The sequence below is a fragment of the Centruroides vittatus genome, unplaced genomic scaffold, assembly GCF_030686945.1.
Source record: "Centruroides vittatus isolate TY-2023 unplaced genomic scaffold, ASM3068694v2 contig_349, whole genome shotgun sequence".
Lineage (NCBI taxonomy): Eukaryota > Metazoa > Arthropoda > Arachnida > Scorpiones > Buthidae > Centruroides > Centruroides vittatus.
In genome coordinates this window covers 1,483,069-1,502,150 of record NW_027122172.1, presented here as the reverse complement: position 1 = coordinate 1,502,150, position 19,082 = coordinate 1,483,069, and the positions used below count along the sequence as shown (strand labels likewise).

Sequence of the window (19,082 nt, the reverse complement as noted above, 5' to 3'; positions counted from 1 at the left end):
ATATGCTTGAGAGATTTTAGGATTCATTCCAACTCCTAAAATCTCTCGAGTATTTATTTTTTTTGAATTTATCTGTATACAAATGCAGTTAAAACTTCTGCACTTCATTCAATATATGTGTAATTGGCAGCTATTCTGATCCTTTCATTAATCTGAACTTTGCTTGTAAGCAAAAGATGAGTGTAATGAATGATCATTTGTTTTGCTCGTTTCTTATTTTTAATATTGTGCAAAAACCTTCTTGTTTTTTGCACAATTTAACTTCTTAAAATCAAAAAGAATGAATTTATACTGTGTAAAGAAGGTAGAGAAGGTATCTGTATTTGAATAATAAAAAGATTTCATAGAAAATCAACCGAAAACTGTCTTTTGGCATTAAAATTGCTTACTTGCAAAGATTTTTTAAAATTACAAACAAATACTTTTGACATTTTTGTATGTCAAAAATACTTGTTTGTAATTAAAACAATCTCTGCAAATAAACAACTTTAATTCTAAAAAAACAGTTTGGTTTATTCTTAATCTAAGTTTGGTGTCATTAAAGAGCATATTATTATTGCCTATCAGACTATTATGGTACGGCAGAATCCCAATTAACCGAGGCGAACCTCTAAGTGAACACAATACGGTGGGTGATCGGTTAACAAACGGTTTGGACTGCAAACAAATCGGACGACGAACGCTTTCGCAAAAGATTTTTACGTTTGGACGACAGACGCGTGTTCGGATAACGAACGCCCGACGGAACAAACACGAGAAGTGACGCTGCATTTAAGATTTGTAAAACTATATTTTAATGGCACCTATGCACGGTTTATGGAATGAGACTTTTACACTTCTATACATAACCTTTTTTGCACTAATTAATTTCTGTTCTCTGAATTTTTAAAGCGCTTTTCTGAACTTTTTATTTAAAAAACTGATAATATTATGGGGCCTAAAAAGAGTGAAGTGTCAAGAACTGTGTTCACTATAGAAACTAAGCAAGAGATAATAGCCAAGGTAGAGAGTGGGCAGATGTCTGATATTGTATGCAGATGATTTCGACGGGTCTACGGTAGGTACAATCTTAGCTAAGAAAGATATAATCAAAAAGACTCGAGCAGATAAAGGAGAAACAAAAGTCGCATCTGAGAAACAAAGATGTGCCATCTATGCAAAAATGGAGGGATTGCTTTTAGTTTGTTATTACATATAAATAATCGTAGTAAGAAAATATATAATTTATGTATTTATTTCTTGGGGTCTACCAGAATGAATTAATCAAATTCCCACAAAAATCTATTGTAAATTGATAATTGGTTAATGAAAAATTCAGATAGTGAACACGATCTTGGAAAGAATTATGTTCGTTAACCGATCATCCCGTTAATTTATTGAAAAAAATAAATGTGAAATTTATTGAAGAATTTAACCATGAAATATATTCTGTACTTAGGCACTGTAAAGTGGTAATCACTAATGCTAGATTCAGATGATAAAACAGAAAGATGATACAAGTCATTAAATTCTTCACTTTTCTTATAATATACGGTAGTTTGTAAAAGAAACTTTAAAACAATAACGTATTACAAAATGATTTGTTTCTGTTATCTTTTATCATTTAACTTGAATGTGAGATAAACCATTCATATTAAAATTTAACTACAACAACAACACATTATTCTTAAAACTATTGTACACATTAACTGTATAATAGATTATGTAAAAATTGTTCTTATATATAGAGTTGCCACAAGTCCTGCTTTTCTGGGATTGCCCCGATTTGGGGCCTCGAATCCCCGTGTCCGAGAAAAGGTTACGGGATAGTCGAATATTCTGGTAAACTAGAGAAAAAATCCTGGAAATTGCATTTGTTTTGCTATTATTAATTAATTATTAAACTAAATCTAACTATTACAGTTATTATTATATTAATAAAACTTTAGTTTGTTCAGTGTGATAACTAGTTCTTTAAAGCTGCTGTTCATTATGTTGTGCATTGGGAAAGCTAGGAAGCCCTCAAATGATTTTTATTCTGGTTGAAAATACCATTAAAATATGTTTTTTAAACTAATTTTTCTTGGATTTTTCAGGGTGGGAAAGTGAGCTATGCAGACCTTTTGTCTCGGTTATGATATTCAAAAATCTGGCAACCCTACTTATATATGATTAAATTCAATAAGATATAAAAAGAGACTTAAAAGGTATTGTGGCTTTATTAAGCCTTGTTATTTATTTTTCTTTTCTTTACTTTCTTTATACTATCTTCCTGTGGTAAAAACTGTACTTCCGGCTTCTGTTTACTTAACCACACTGTAGTTAGTTGACCCATGTGGTCTGAACTGTAATAAAACAAAAGGGGGTGAAACCCGATCGGTCGGGGGGTTACTGGCAGAGGAGAGAGGGAGATTGGAACGAAAGGAAGAAGGATTTTTCGGGGAGAGAGGAAAGCAGGACGAGCACGTAACAAAGACAATTATTAAGGAACGGATCCGAGGTTTTTTTTTATTATTATTGCCAGTCACCCCTTTGAACTTTTTCGTTCTGACAATTCCTGTATAATTCTTATCAACCTTATCTTGCTCTAGAGCCCTCTACTTTGTAAATTTAGTTAAACTATAGTTAAGCTAGACATAAGTTAGAATAAGTCCTTTGTTTTGTCGGTACGTGGGGACCAATTGGTGATATTGTTACGGGTGGTCCCAAGTGTCTTTGTATTTTCTTAGTTAGTAAGTGTGTACAATTGTTTCTTTGGAAACTATCAGTGTTAACTGTAATTAATAAACTTTTTAATTTTTATCAAAGCCGAGCGATTCTCGGGATTCTGTTATTTATTACTCGGCTACAGGATATACCATATAAATCAATTATATTTTTAATTTTAAATCCAAAATGGCCCTGGCCGTCCATTTAATCTGTGTTTTTCAGTTATCTGAGATAGCACTGGTCCCCATTATCTTGGATAATTGGGATTCTACTGTATTAAACTTATTATTTATTCTGTTTTAATAAAAAGAAATAAATAAATATTTGTAACAGAAAATTTATTTTTATGGAACAAAGTGAATCAGCATTATCATTTAATTACAATTGTGAAATTTGTTCACTATTAGTAGGGGATCTATAGGATTTTTCTCATCTTACTTAAACTTTAAAAACCAATATATATTTTTAAATATTTATAAAATGTAGCAATTGTTATCATCATAGTCCAGAAAAACTTAATAAGACATTATTAAGTTTTTCTGGAAATACATATATATTTACTACAAGAAATAAAGAACATTCATCATATAGGTATTTGATATAAAACTTTTTCAAAACATTTATTTATAGTACAATAAAAATCTTTTATTTTAAGAACTATTATAATACAAATAGAAACTTTGAGGTAGTTGAAAAACAATGGTAATCGTAGTAAAATAACAAAAATACAATCAGAAAAAATCTGTTCGGTTTAAATATTCAAAATTTCACTTATGGTTATTTTATCAAGAAAAAACAGAATGATCATAACAAGCAGGATATGTGTCCTTCTTTCATTTTGGGTTGTTATTACAATAGGAAAATTTTATGTTTAAAATCACTTCCTATCTTCACTTTTTGTTTGTGACTAAATCCTTTTTCACCATATCTGTATTTCCTTTGTATAAAATTGATTTTATAATTTAAACTGCTTATAAAATCAATTTTATTTCAACATTTAAGAAATATATACATAGAAATTTTAAAAACTTTTTATAGAAATAAATAAATAACAGGAGTTTAAACTGTGTGTTTAACAAATTCATCAACATTTGAAATTTGGCATGAAATGATGTAAAATGATGGATTTCCAGATGATGATGCCACTATCTAAAAATTATATATATTGTCATAAAATATAATATAATAAATTTAAAATATATTATCATATAAATTATAATAAACTAATAATAATAAACTTTAATAATAAACTATTATAATTATAATATTCAGAATGAAATTCAATGATATTTAATTTCTATATGAATTTCATATTTTCTCTATATTTCATGACTTATTGAAATGTGACAAGGAATTGTCAAATAACAATTAATTTATTGTATAAAATTATTATGTATATTTCCAATTTATTAAATGGAATATATCATCCAACATGAATGCTTCTATAAAATAATTCTATAGTTTCACTACATTTTTATGAGAAACACTATTTTTGGTATATAGTTCAAAATGAAACTTTCTACCAATATGTACCACTTTCAGTGAATAAACATTTATTTTTGATAATTTAACTGACGTACAAGGTTTAAATTGCAAAGATAATTAATGTTGGGATAGAAGAAATGATACCATGAATAATTTATTGAAAATGTAAATGAGAAATTTATTAAAGAATTTAACCATGAAATACGTACCGTACGTAGGCATTGTAAAGTGATATCACTAATGCTAGATTCAGATGATAAATAACATTTTCTTATCATAAGAATTTTTAATTTAAAAAAAGTCATTCAAAAAAATTAAAAATACACATAAATGAGGAATGCAAATACTGCTTTCAACACAAACATGTTAAGAATATAAAGCCAAAAGACATTTGAAAACAAAGATAAATTTTGAACAGAAAGCATTATCATCAAACATCATATATTGATATTCAATGTTATTGCTCTTATTTGAAACAGCTTTTTTTTTTCTTATTTCTTCAAGCTCATTGTTATTTTATGTAATGTTTTCTTGATTAAAATTTTGACTTCTCTTTTAAAAAAAATGCTTAATATAAGGCACTACAAGTAATCTGGATTCATAAATTATTCTAATAAGCTACATCATGATTAACTAGATAAATCCAATACTTATTTTTAAGTAAAATTTTTTTATAAATTTCAAATTAATAAACTTAATTAGTTTATTAATTTGTAAGGAGTTGAGTCCAAACATCATTTTTATTTTTGGGGTTTTATTTAATTATTGTTACTATTTATTTTAGAGATGTTTTATTTTGTTTAAACAACAAACTCACACCTTTCCTATATAAAATTCAAAACTAATGTTGAAAAAATTAGTTTTGAATTTTACTGTTAACATGACTGACACTCGTAAAGCCAATGTCACCAATCTATCAACAGCATCTCAGATTAAGTGCTCTCTCAGTAGAGTTAAAGAATTAGCTCTTAATCTTTTTGTTACCGACTTTTAAAATCAGAACCTTTCCTTTTTAGAAAGATTAGAAAGACTATTATAACTGAAACATTGTGAAGAAAAAATAATTGTATTAGTTTGTGCATATATAAATGAGTTAGAGTGCAGTCAATTATGATGTCACACCAAGTGGAATTAAAACTTTCACTTTGCTGTCCCAGAGAAGCTGAAGACAGTAAGGTGAAGCTCCTGCAAGCAAGGCAAGTTCTGAGTTTAACTGACAAAAGGATTTTCTGTCAAATTTGATGTGGTGGTTAGGTGATTTAGATCATAAGTGTTTTTGTTTTGTTTATAAATAATCTAGTTCTGAGTTACTTTGTCAGTTTTTATGTATAATTAATTTTAAGTTAGATTTAAGTTCCAGAATTGTTGGGAAAGTTTTGTGAACTAATTATAGTTTTTATAACTTTGTGTTGTTTATTATTGCTAATATATTTTCATGCTTTATCATTAACATCTTGTACATAGTCCATTCATAATATTTTCAATAAATTTCTGTTTTTATTGACACACAGTCACTTATTTTGGACTTTGTTACTCTAATCATTGTTGCAAACTAATTTATTTGTGTTATTTTTGCCCATTTCTGAAGTCCAGGCCTGGCACCAAGAAACTGTTTCATTGTTTTATGTAGTGCTGTTTCTTTTAGTTCTGACTAGTACAAGGTGCATTTCAAAATTGCAATAGTTAATTTTCTTCCAATATAGTTTAAATTAGGCTTATCATTTTGTTGGAATTTTGTCCTAAGTGCAACCATTTTTACCGACTGAGTAGTTAAATTTCTTATTCATCAACTTTATAATCAGATAGCTGCTGAATAAATATTGTGAAAATACATAAAATTGTTTGTGAATACATAGTGTTGTACTGGTTTCTTACTCTTTATTTGTAAAATCAACTTTTATTTGAAATTTTAGAGAAACTGTAAAATTTTATATATCATAATTTCAATTTTATCAAATGAATATGATGATATAAAAAATATAATTTGATCATAAACACATTTCTGAATTTCTTTTCTAAGAGTAATAATTTTTTAAAATTTCTTACAATAATATTTAGGAATTAATTTATAAAATAAGTCAATATAAAGAACAAAACTTTACAATTATATTGCTTTGTTCATTTGTATTTTCATTTTTATGATAAGAAACAAACCTTAAAATAAATTTTACACCATTCCAGTAAGAATTTCCATTTCATATTAGTTTTTTCAGTTTCAGATAAATATGAATACTCTTCCACCTGAGAATATGAAAATTAGAATATGCATTAAAAATAATTCAAGAAGTTACTGAATAAATTTGATTAATAAAAATTTACATACAGTACAGTTCAAGAGTTTTTGAGCTATTTCATCATTTAGAAAACATTTTTTCAAAGTACCAGAATAATCTGATAGCCATATGTTAATATCAAATATTTCTTCATTTATAGTTAGTTCTGTTCCATTTCCCATATTACATTTCATATTATTGCAATTTCTTTCTTGGGATACGAGACGTTGCTTACATTGTTCGCTATAAAAAAGAATAAATAAGTTGTAGTAATAAAAATTTTAATATTAAGAGAAGTTTAGAATAAAATATGAAATATAATAATTGTCAGCTTAATAAGCTAAAAATTCATTGTTCTTTTCATCACTATAAAGTAAATTTTAACAACTAAAAATAATTATATACATTTAAAATGACAGCCTAGTTTGACTATGCAATGCTCTGTTTTGTTTATACACAACAGTGTTACTTTCCTTCATTTTGCTAATAAAACTGAAACTAGAGATGCCATCCTTGCAATAGGTTTGTTCAAAATAAACTACTGCTGTTATTTAAGAACTTATATATTTTTATAGGAAAATTTAAAATTCACATTAAATTATATGTTTTTTTAACCTAGGATTATATTACTATTTTACTATAACTTATATTTTTGGAAATAAATTATTATTAAATATTGCAAATTTTATACATACATACATACCATATATATATTGTATAATGGTAGTACTGTGGTACCTCAGAACTGAAATTCAATTTGATCCTAGAGGGAGTTTGAGTTCCAGAAAGTTCAAGTTCCGAAACAATTTTTCCCGTAAGGAATAATGTAAAATGAATTAATTCATTCCCAAACCCCAAAAATGCATGTTTTAATTTTAAAAAGTCATAATATAAGCTAAAATAACACAAATAAATGCAGTAATTAATGCATAAAACAGTAAAAATAACAATAACTCTCCCATGATCACCACTTGGTCGAGGTGGGAGAGTCCAGTAATTTTACTGATCCATAGAGCAATGCCAGCTGGAGCATAAGCTCCTCGTAAGAACACCTATGCCAGTAAGGTCTAGGGGGAGAAATGATGCTAAGAGTGACCAAATCCACATTCTGTGGAGATAATTACCATGGTATTAACCAGGTCTAAGGGTCAGCTTGAGTTAACAAGAGCTGTATTCATGGGTTAGGCAGAGGCTCATGTTCGAAAAATAGGCTACAGTCTCCCTTGGTTACCGGTGGAAAAAGCAACATTGGCCCAAGCATGGATATTGCAATGCCCTCGACCAGTTTGAGGAACCAACCTAGCCTTGGTGTTTCTGTGGCAATGCATCCACAGACCACAAAGGCTGAAAAACCACACCAACAGATGAAATGGACATCAGAAATTAATGAGTTTATCATCCATACTTACCACATCATCACAAAACTTGAAACAAACATGACAGTGTACAGACAACAACTACACCATAGATTCACACAACAATATCCTCACCTCACTGTGACCGAACAAAGGGTTGTTGATCAAAAAAGAACAATTATACACAACAACTTTATTCCCCAAACAACACTTGAACTTATCAAACAACAGGTTGCTGATCAAATACATCAACAGACAGAAACATCTAACATTAATGAAGATCATGTAACCTGTCAGGATAACCCAGCAACAAGCATTGATAATAACACACACACAACAATTACCACTAATGATACTACAGACACTTCCTCATCCATCACTGATAACATAGACATGGATTTAGTTAATACGCTCTCACTTATATTTCAGGAAACACTCACTAAATATACAGGCACAGATCCCACACAACGACCACGAATACCAAAAATCAACACGTCAAAGGAAGTAGGAAAAACACTAAATTATGTAAACACTCACTTACTACCACACTACATTCATTCAATTTTTACACTCTCAGACATTCATACATTAGTTTATGCTGGGGCAGTCACAGTAGTGACACACCATGGACTGAAAGTACAATCGCAGACAAATACACAGAAAACACAATTCTATCACAAGCCTGCCTGGCAGAGAAGAATAGAAACACAAATAAATGACATTAGACAGCAATTAGGCAGGCTGACACAATACACTAAAAACAACATAACACCCAAATTAAGGAAACAGCTCAAAAACATTTTCAAGAAAATAAAAACACACACAAAACACGAATGTCACAACACACGCATTACAGAATACATTGATAAACTAAAACAAAAACTTGCTGCCAAAGCACATAGACTAAAACGATACAAAACATGTACACTACGAAAACAACAAAATAAATTATTTACAAACAATGAACAAACACTGATATACAGCACAGTGGCACATCAACAGAAGAACTCATAACTTATTGGTCTTCTCTTTGGTCCAGTGATGTTACACACAATGCTGATGCAGGCTGGATCGAGGAGGCAAACAAAAACTTTCACAACATATCAACTATGCCGTGCTGAAATAAACATACACGACATCTGCTACACTGTTAATAGAACACACAACTGGAAGACACCTGGTGTAGACAACGTTCATAATTTCTGGTACAAAAAGTTTACATCACTGCACCAGGAACTAGCTAAACACCTAACACACATCATCAATCCACAAGACATGCCAAATTTTCTTAATCAGGGCATCACCCACATGAAACCTAAAAACAACAATACCACAGACTCCAAACAATACAGACCAATTACATGTCTTCCAACATGCTACAAATTATTGACATTCTGTATTGCAAACAAAATATACAAACATGTTGAAGAACACGACATTCTTATGGAGCAACAAAAAGGTTGCGTAGAAATCATAGGGGATGCAAAGAACAGTTATTCATGGAGTTGGTCATTCTACAGAAAGCACACAAACAACACAGAAACATACACATGGCATATAGGGAAGGGTGGGGATGAAAGGGACAAAATTCGTATTTTTATTTTTCACTGAAAAAGTTTACTTCTAATCAGTTTTATTTTTAGTGCAAAAGATTCATTAGACCTTTACTTTATTCTGACCATATTGGGGATTCATCCTATTATATTGGTAGTTGAACATGTTCATATTTTTAAAGACCTCTCCAGGTGTCCCTTTCATTCCCATGTCTGGGTTGAAAGGGACACCCTCGGGGATGAAAGGGATGACTACCTGCGTTTTAATGTAAAACTTGGAATTAGTTATCTCAATGTTTTCAAATTTCATTGTAACTGATAAGCAATAGGCTAGAGACTAAAATTTTTAAAAATTACAGTTTTAATAATATGAATCATGTGACATCACATTTATTTTAAACAGTTAAAGATTATCAATATTTTTCAAACAAAGAATATCAAATTTTTCAAACAAAGAACAATAACTAAAGAATATCACAATCAGTAGGCTATCACATAATTAAACCGTCTTTCTTTGGTCAACAGAATGTTTTTCGCAATCTCTCCCAGCCTATATGAGGTGAAATCGATAGGAAATGTAAACTGTTTGTTTGCTCTTGCCGTTTCTCCTGCTTGGGATGGATGGGGTAGCTTTAAAACTATATCTTCCATGGTGACATCACTGACATCATCATCCTCAGGAAATATAAACTTGAAACATCCCAATATTTTTTTCATAAACTTGACTTTCAAGTCTTCATCACTCAGTTTCTTCAAAACTTTTCCCACAAAGTAAACAACAAAAGCTTTTTTTGTAAATCTGACTAAAACAAAATCATTGGCTGAACGTGTTTGACACTGTTTTCGATATCAGATCCCTCACTCGATGTTGCATCAGACATTGAGGAAGAGCTGCTTTGAGATCCTTCATCTTCACTTTTGGTTTCTTCTGGAATAGGTTGCAACAGCTGCTTTTTAGATTTTGTCCTCCTTTCTTTGGACTTCGTTCTTTTGCTTCTTCACCTCTTTTTCCTTGAATGCTTGCTGAATTTTATCTTTTTCAGGAGTATCGGTAAGAATACCAATGCAGGGGGCAATGCATTTCCCATTGCACTTACGAAACAAAGAACAGTAACTAACTGTCCCTTTTCACCATAAGCCTTGCTTTTCCCCTTTTCTAGAAATGACGTTTGGGGGTTTGTGAACAGTAGTGAAACCTGTTTCATCACAATTGTATATTCTCTCTGGAGTGAATTCATATCTCTTCATAACATCATCTAAATTCTTGAAAAAGTTCCTGACATTTGTTTTATTGAAGCTTGTACTTCGGGCCAAACTTGTCGCTTCGGGTGTTCTTATAGACAAATTCTTATTCCTGGTCATAAAGCCTCGCAAGCAATCTAAACTGGCTTGGTTATTAGTAAACCAGGTTTTAGGAACTGTATTTGATTGTACAAGTTTTGCATATTGAAAAGCCAATTTCTTCATTTGCAGTGTCGTTAAACTGTGATTCATTGATGATGCTTGCATTTAAATATGATGTTAATTCTGCCTCCTGCTCTGTAGTAAAAACGTTCCTGTTACCCACATGCGATGAATACACTGCATTGTCTTTTTTATATTTTGAAACGAGTCTAGCCAAATGCGATTTTGCAATTCCATGGGCACTGATTGATGCTTCTTTTTCAACAACTTCAATTATTGCCCCTTGAATCACTTCTGGTGTCACACATTCTTTCTGTTTCTTTTTCTTATACTTTCTAGGCATTTTTTTCTATTAAAAACATTTTGCATTAGAACATGCCAAAAAAATGTCAATATGGGGTTGAAAGGGACATGTGCTATTTATTCCCTATTTTACTGTCCCTTTCAACCGCCAGGCCTCAAACAACCAAAACTACAACTTAACTTTCTGACAGTGAAATATAATTTAAAACCAATTAAATAAACATATTCTAGAGGTTTCAAAGTAATTATCCCGATTTAAGTACATTATCCAATGACTATGTTTGAGATTTTACCTCTAAATGTAAGAAATGAAGAAAATTTACTTTTGCATGCATTTTCTACTCATCCGGGCATTCCAAACCCTGAACTCTATGTATTGGACCCTACAAACGTGTGAAAACTATGGACTACTAGTGTCGTCTATCCATGAAATAGTTATGCTCCGTAAGTAATTTAGCAGCAAGTTATAGAGGCTGTCCCTTTCATCCCCACCCTCCCCTATAGACTACAAAAAAGCATTTGACAGTGTTCCACACAGTTGGCTGCTACATATTCTACACATGTACAAAATACATCCATCACTCATTGCATTCTTCCAAAACACTATGCAGCACTGGAGAACAACACTACATCTCAGGGTTCATAACACTTCCATACAAACAAACCAAATCTTTATTAGGAGAGGAATTTTTCAAGGAGATTCCTTGAGTCCCCTCTGGTTCTGCTTAGCCCTGAACCCATTATCTAACATGTTAAACCACACACAATATGGTTACAATATCAGACATAAAAAACAACCCAAATTGTCACATTTCATGTACATAGACGACAAAACTTTATGCATCCACACAAAAACAACTTCATCAACTCCTACAAATTGCATTTTCATTTTCCAAGGATATACAAATGGAGTTTGGCCTAGACAGATACAAAACATAAAAATGGAGTCTCAAAGAAAGAAAATTTTGTACCTGGAAATGGAGATGTTATTGAATCCATGGAAGAGGGCGAGTTTTACAAGTATTTAGGATTCCAACAAGCCTAACTAATAGAACATACACAAATAAACCAAAGATTAATTAAAGAATACCAAAGTAGGTTAAATGCTATTATCAGAACACAGTTAAATGCAAACCACACAGTTAAATCAATAAACACATATGTTGTCCCAGTACTCACGCACAAGCGTAAGGCAAACTGTCACACAGTGATAACAAGTTTTCAAACATACTCGACATTAACTTGTTATCACTGTGTGACAGTTTGCCTTTCCATTGTTTTTTGTGTGATGTTATCAAACTGTATTGACATAAGTATGTATTTTATGCAATAAATTGTGCGTATTTCTTCATACCTATGGCTATTCCTTTCAAACGTCACACAAAATGGCATGCATCGCTTTCGGACATTTTTGGGTATACAGGCGACAATTTATCTTATCCGTGTGAACCACGTGTCATTTCGTACTAATTAACTGATGTTCTAAACTTTCTAATTGGAAAGTTCGCTCTATCTGTTTTCATTTTTGATTTGCACTGCCTATCTTCCAAATTTTGCCACTAGGGGCGCTGCTGTCGTTTGCATTAGGTCAGGCATAGTCACTTTACTATACTGTTACCTCACTTGCATAGCTGTAGCTCTCTCCGTTTGCAAGGATTTTCTGGTTAAAGGGACTTTCCTATGCATCCTGCATATCATACACTGTGTAGTATAGCTGACTTTGTGTTTGAGTTCCAAGAAAAGTTTGACTTTTGAAGCAAAATTTCCTTAAGAAAAGTGTTCAGATTTCAAGTTGCTTGACCTCTGGAGCATTCAAGTTCTGAGGTACCATTGTATGAATATACAAATAAAAATTTTATTTCTGATAAAAAAAATTAAATTATATTACCAACGAAAAGAAGTTATTCTTGAAAATCCATCCAAATCCAATTTTGAAATCAAAGCAAATACAACACCTTGAATATCTCCTGATAGAGATATATCACATCCCATTGCCAAAATTTTTTGAATTTCTTCAATTACATAAACAGAACTTTGATGTAAATTAGCTGTATTAGAAAATATCAATAAATAAATAGATTTTATTAACTGAATATCTTTAATACAATAAAATCTCTAATCTCAAATCCTCTTTTTTTTGAATCCCTCACATCAAACTGGATGTTGATTGCAGCAAACATCTTGTGGGGTAAATAGATGTAAAAATGGTAAATAAATAAAAAGAAAAAATAATACAAAAATACACCAAGCCTGGTATAAAATGTATTCAACAATATTAAGTTACAAGGGTTATAAATTTCAGTAAATGACAAATTTCACAAATGCTCTAATATAATAATTAATACAAACTATGACTAACTTACTAAATAGAAGAAGACAGAAGGAATCCTAGATTAATCCCCAGATTAATCCTATGATGATTTATAATAAGAGCCAATAATATAGCAGCCCCCTCCATAAACCTCTTTAGAAAAATTTCCCTAATAATTAGCATTCTAGCCTAGAATAGATAAAATAACAAATTATGGTTTAGCATACATAAATATTGTTAAGAATATATATAAATAGGAGATTTTATCCTTATGACTTTTCATGTATACGGCTTGGGCAATGAAGTCTATTAACCTTTCTGTTTACTTTTTCTTTTGTTTCTCAAAGGTCTTGTGTTGATTCACTTCCAATAAAAATGAATTTTAAAATGTCCAATTCTGTTCCTTACACACAAAAACCTCTCTTCCACACACGAACAGCACTGCCAAATCCACTCTTTGCTGTATCTGCCAAAACCAGTTTCTCCCCCTTCCACTTCTGACTACTCCCCCTGGGCCCCTTTTACACATCCAGCAAAGAGAAAGAAAAAAATAAAGAAATAGAGGATAGGAAAGGATAAATTATAAAAACTAAATAGAAAAATTTTAACTTATACTTAATTAATACATTGGTAATACATTGGCATAATCTACATATCTTAATGTATTTTTCTACTCTAGTCAAACTAGTCAAATTCAGCAAGGTGCCAACCACCCTAAGTTTATTAAGTTCTGTGAATAGTTTTCACACATTGTTTGGTAAAGTAGCTTTAATACAACTTAATAAGTTGTCAATTTAGCAGAAAATTTGCTAAATCTAGCTTTCCTGTAGTATCAACAAACAGCTTAAAAGTTATGTTCCTGCCAGGTGGAAATTATCAGGTTTTTTATCATAGAAAACAGAAAAGGGAAATTGTGGTAGCTAAAGTTTATTTTAGTGTTGTATTTTTTAATTTTCATTGAAGATACTGATTTTCTCATAATTCATATTTCTGTTTGAGGAATAATTCTTTGTTTGTGACAATCATCTTGAATTTTGTTTTTAGCACTTATGAACTCATGAAATCTTTTACATTAATGAGGATCTATTTATTAATGATCTAAATTTTTTTGTATAATTTATGAAATGTATTATATGAAATTTGATTTTTGAATAAATTCAGTGTAACACAGAGTAATTTTGTGGTATACCTAAATTCATAATATTTATTTAAATCATTATTACAGCCTCATATATTATATTGTTCTTTAATAACTAAATAAATATTATGGATTTAAATGTATCAAAGAATTGCATGCCTTATTCTATTGCTTTGTACTTTGCATCTGAATAAAAATTTTATATTTTTTTTATATACCTCCATATCTTGAACTTTATGTAAGGTGAACTAGCCGTTTTTGATCCCCTCAAATTTGATATTTATAGATTTTGCTGTATATAAATGTTTTACATTAAATAAATTTTCAGTTGTTACATTACAAATTTATTTATTTATGATAAATTTAAATTTAATAAATTATATCTACTATTTATGACTATCTTTCATCCTAGATCAGAGTCTCCTGTGACCATTCTAGAGTAAAGAAGGGTCATTTATACTACTTGCATTTTTCACCAAATGCAAATAGTAATAATGTAATGTAAAATGCAAATTACTGTTTCCATTTTTCACCATTATCAAGAGATTTTCTTTTTATTGTATACGAGTGTTTTTTAAACTGGTGATATATAATTAAAATGTTTGTTTATAATGTAATCCTCATAATACTGTGCAATGTGGGTGAGAATTAATTTGAACAGGTCAGTTTGTAAACTGGTATTATATGTATACATTTATAGATTTTTAAAAATTATTTTAGGTATGTTTTAAATTGTAGATTGTAAATTTCTCCACAAATTTGTTCTACAGCAGGTTAGTTTTGAGAAATTTTCCTTTGTAATGGAATCTTAGACTTTTGTGTTATTTCATTTTATAATATATAATAATATTTTTGTTGTAGATATCTATATATTTTTTATGTATGGTTGATGAAGGTCTTGTGTACCAAGATGCATACCAGTAATAAAGTTGCATTCTGATGATAGAAGTGTCATTTTGATGTTACCAATGGCAGTGTGATAAGTCTCTGTTATCTCTACTACAGTATTTGAGATATTAGTTTCAACAATTTTTGAGACAAGAAGTTCTTTTATAAAAAAAGTTACAATTACTCAATTATTTAAAGGAGTTTTTTAAATCAAAATGAATTTCAATTTGTTTACATTTATGTAGTTTCAGCAATGAAATATTAAGATGAGTTGAAAACAATAAAACTATTTTTTAACACATATATATGTATACATAGAAAAAGTTAAGTTTTCTATCATACTCATTAAATAGCATATTCTGCTAACAGTAACAGCTCCTCTTCTATAAAATTTCTTGATAAACAACTACATGTAACATTTATCATTAATTAATTAAAACAGGATTAATTCTATGTACTGTACAATATAAGTAAGTAACCCACATAATGTAGCCATTTTATGAAGATGTAGTGTTCCTATAGTTTGTGAAAAAACAAATAGTCACAATAAGTGAAAAAAGGGAGTGTATTTTTCTCAGCCATGTATAAGGAGACATGGTGGTTCAGCTCACTTTTGGATTGGATTGATGGAATAAGGCGTAGTTGATGTGCCAAGGGGATATGCCTCCTGAAAGGACTTTCTATGGAAACTATTTAGGTGTTAGATATGCAAAAAAACTTGGAAAACGCCATATGTCCAGCCCTTTGGTGAGGTATGAACTACCAATGTTCAGTGGTTTTATCCATTCAGCAAATGGTGAAGACAACTCACTTTTAGTTGCAGAGCAAACTATAGTTGAGAATCTAAAGCTGAGACAATAAAGATTTTAAAAAACATTTCATCAAAAATAAATTTCTGATCATAAAAATCTTTCAAGTGCTTTTTTTACTTTTATGACCTAAAACATTTTCTGCAAATAAAGAATTATTTTAAATACAAATCTTAATGATCTTTTAAGATTATCTGAAATGCAGAATAATAATTCAAATTGCTTCAACTTTTTCATATACTTAAATTAATTTTACAAGCTCCTTTATGTATGTTAAATCTTTGCACAAATAAATGTTTTAAAAGAATTGACTATTTTATAATGATAAATAAAATGCTATAAATAATGTAATAAAAAATTTAACTTTACATTTCTTACTTTTTTCGTTGTAAGGATCATTATATTTTTGAATTTCAAACTCAACCATCTGTGCATATTTATAAAAAGAATATGCTTCTTGAATTTCTAATAAAAACAACAAAATATTATGTAATTAATAATAAAAAATACATAACTGCTAAAAGCTAAGTTTTATGAAAAGTAGATTAAATATAAATTATTTTAATTAAGGTCAAAAAAAAAGTTCAAATGCTGCAAGGTACAAGATTCAAATCGGTATTACAAACCAAAACAATTTTAAAATATATGTAAAACTATAATATTGGGTTGTCCAGAAAGTTCTCTAGTTTTTTAAACAGATTTTTGATAAATATTATAAAAAAATTACAATTAGATCAAATGAGGGTAATTTATAGTTTATTTGAAATACAGAAAACAGCATTATAAAAAATATATTAGTTGTTATTTTAAATTTGAATTAATGGTTTTTTATTGATTAAAATGGAGAATAAAAAAGTGCATTATTAACTTTGCATTTCTTTTTGTAAAATTTTTTTTTCCCCCATCTGATGGAGATATTATTATTAACAAATTTAAAGACAAGTCTGCCCAAAAGGGGCCACCATTTATTTTGCGTTCCAGACTATACACATTCACAATCAATGGAAGGTCTGTCGCCATGATTGTGAATGTGTATAGTCTGGAACGCAAAATAAATGGTGGCCCTTTTTGGGCAGACTTGTCTTTAAATTTGTTAACAATAATATCTCCATCAGATGGGAAAAAATTTACAAAAAGAATTTTAAATGTACCATCACCAGGGGGCAGCTTAAAAATCTGCATTTTCCAGCGCTTGTTCCAGTGGATATAAAGCTGAAACTCCTCATAGGATGGATGAAACCTAAAATGTCTGTTTGTCACCGGTTCTTTTTTAGTTGGACGTTTGTGTTTTTTTAAAGGACTTTTTAACTTCTGGCGGCACGTATCCTATAATGGAAGGTCTGTCGCCATGATTGTGAATGTGTATAGTCTGGAACGCAAAATAAATGGTGGCCCCTTTTGGGCAGACTTGTCTTTAAATTTGTTAATTTGCATTTCTTGTTTGATCAAGAGGAGAATGCTGCAGTAGCTGTTAGAAAAATCTGTTCAGTTTTACAGTGAGGATGTTATAACAGAAAATATGCTCAATATTGATTTAAGAAATGCAAAGTTGGAAATCAGATGTTAAAGATAAATCTTGGACAAGAAAACTTTCAACCATTGATGAGGATCTGTTGAGGATTATAATTGAAAATAATCCTAGAATGACTGTATGAGAACTTGCAAAGTCCTTCAGGTTTCAGTTTTTAAAAATTTCAAAAAATTAAGCTATGTGAATGACTAAGTGCATGGATTTTTGGAGTGTCATCAACTAAGTGAAAGAAATTTATTGATAACATGCAATGGTAACAATAGGCAGTAAGCTGCTGTTTTGTCAAAAATAAATTAAGCCACAGATGAGGAATCACATTCCAAAAAACAATGCACATTATTGTACAGCTCTTGTCCCCCAAGATTAATTAATAAATTCAAATAGGAAACAAAGGTGCATTCAAACATATTCACCTGATTTTGCTTCTGATTTTTACTTATTCCAGTCTGTAGAAAACACTGCAAGGAAACATTTCCAGAATAGAGATGATGTAAAAACATACATCAAAGAATTTTTTTATGGACAAGATCTAGATTATTACTACAATGGGATTCATAAATTAGAAGAATGATGATAAAAGATACTTCATAACAATGGCAAATATATCATTGATTAAAATAAAATAATTTCTTGTATCAATATATTGTGGGAGGTCAATTAAAATATATTTATAAAATATATATATGTAATTTTAAAACCTTCAAAAGGGAAGGTAATTTAAAAAATATAATAAAATTACTCTGATCTTATCAACAGTCCTTTTTATTAACATCGAAGATATGTACTTACACTAAATGCATTTCGAAGTGTATTTTCTAACAGTTCCTCTTCAGTAGCAGGAACACAAAGTAAGTAACACGAAAATGTAAACACACTGATCTCAAAATAATTATTAATAGAACAGAATTTATAAGCTTTATTATATAATCTTCTACTTGAAGGTTAAGTAAGCTATTTTCTATCATTTTCCAATTAATAGAAAGATACATATTTTTTAAATGTTCACATTTTTGTGTTGCTTACTACTGAAGAGGAACTGTTAGAATATACAGTGTGGCTGTATGCCATGTCTTTGTATATAGTTTATATTTTATTTTTATTTTTAATTTCACTTCCTCACGCTTTTATCCCCTTTCTTTTCTTTACCTATTGTTTTTCCTCTTTGGAATGTCTCTCCGAAATTCCTTTCCTTATATGGTCATCGTATATCCCCTAAAACAAAGAAAGGCTGCGCGGCCCTGAGGGGTCGAGTACGAAACCAGAGGGCAGGAGGGTCGTGAATGAGAGAACAGAAAGGATTCGGACTCAAGAAAGGAGCGGGGTGAGACGAGCTTCTGGTGCGTC

The 19,082-nt window shown here is 30.1% G+C and overlaps 1 protein-coding gene across 3 annotated transcripts in view; it reads right to left on the bottom strand.

Annotated features, from left to right (window-relative positions):
* Positions 1-3,282: 3,282 nt before the first annotated feature.
* The window catches only part of hdm (hold'em), a 38,649-nt gene continuing 22,849 nt past the window's right edge, over positions 3,283-19,082 (bottom strand). For all 3 annotated transcript variants that reach the window (XM_067269378.1, XM_067269379.1, XM_067269380.1), the window contains 5 exons: positions 16,586-16,672; positions 12,950-13,109; positions 6,497-6,689; positions 6,328-6,414; positions 3,283-3,837 (listed from right to left, as the gene is read on the bottom strand). In XM_067269378.1, the coding sequence (XP_067125479.1) occupies positions 3,748-3,837; positions 6,328-6,414; positions 6,497-6,689; positions 12,950-13,109; positions 16,586-16,672 (617 nt within the window). In that variant the 3' untranslated portion in view covers positions 3,283-3,747. The remainder of the gene's footprint in view (positions 3,838-6,327; positions 6,415-6,496; positions 6,690-12,949; positions 13,110-16,585; positions 16,673-19,082) is intronic.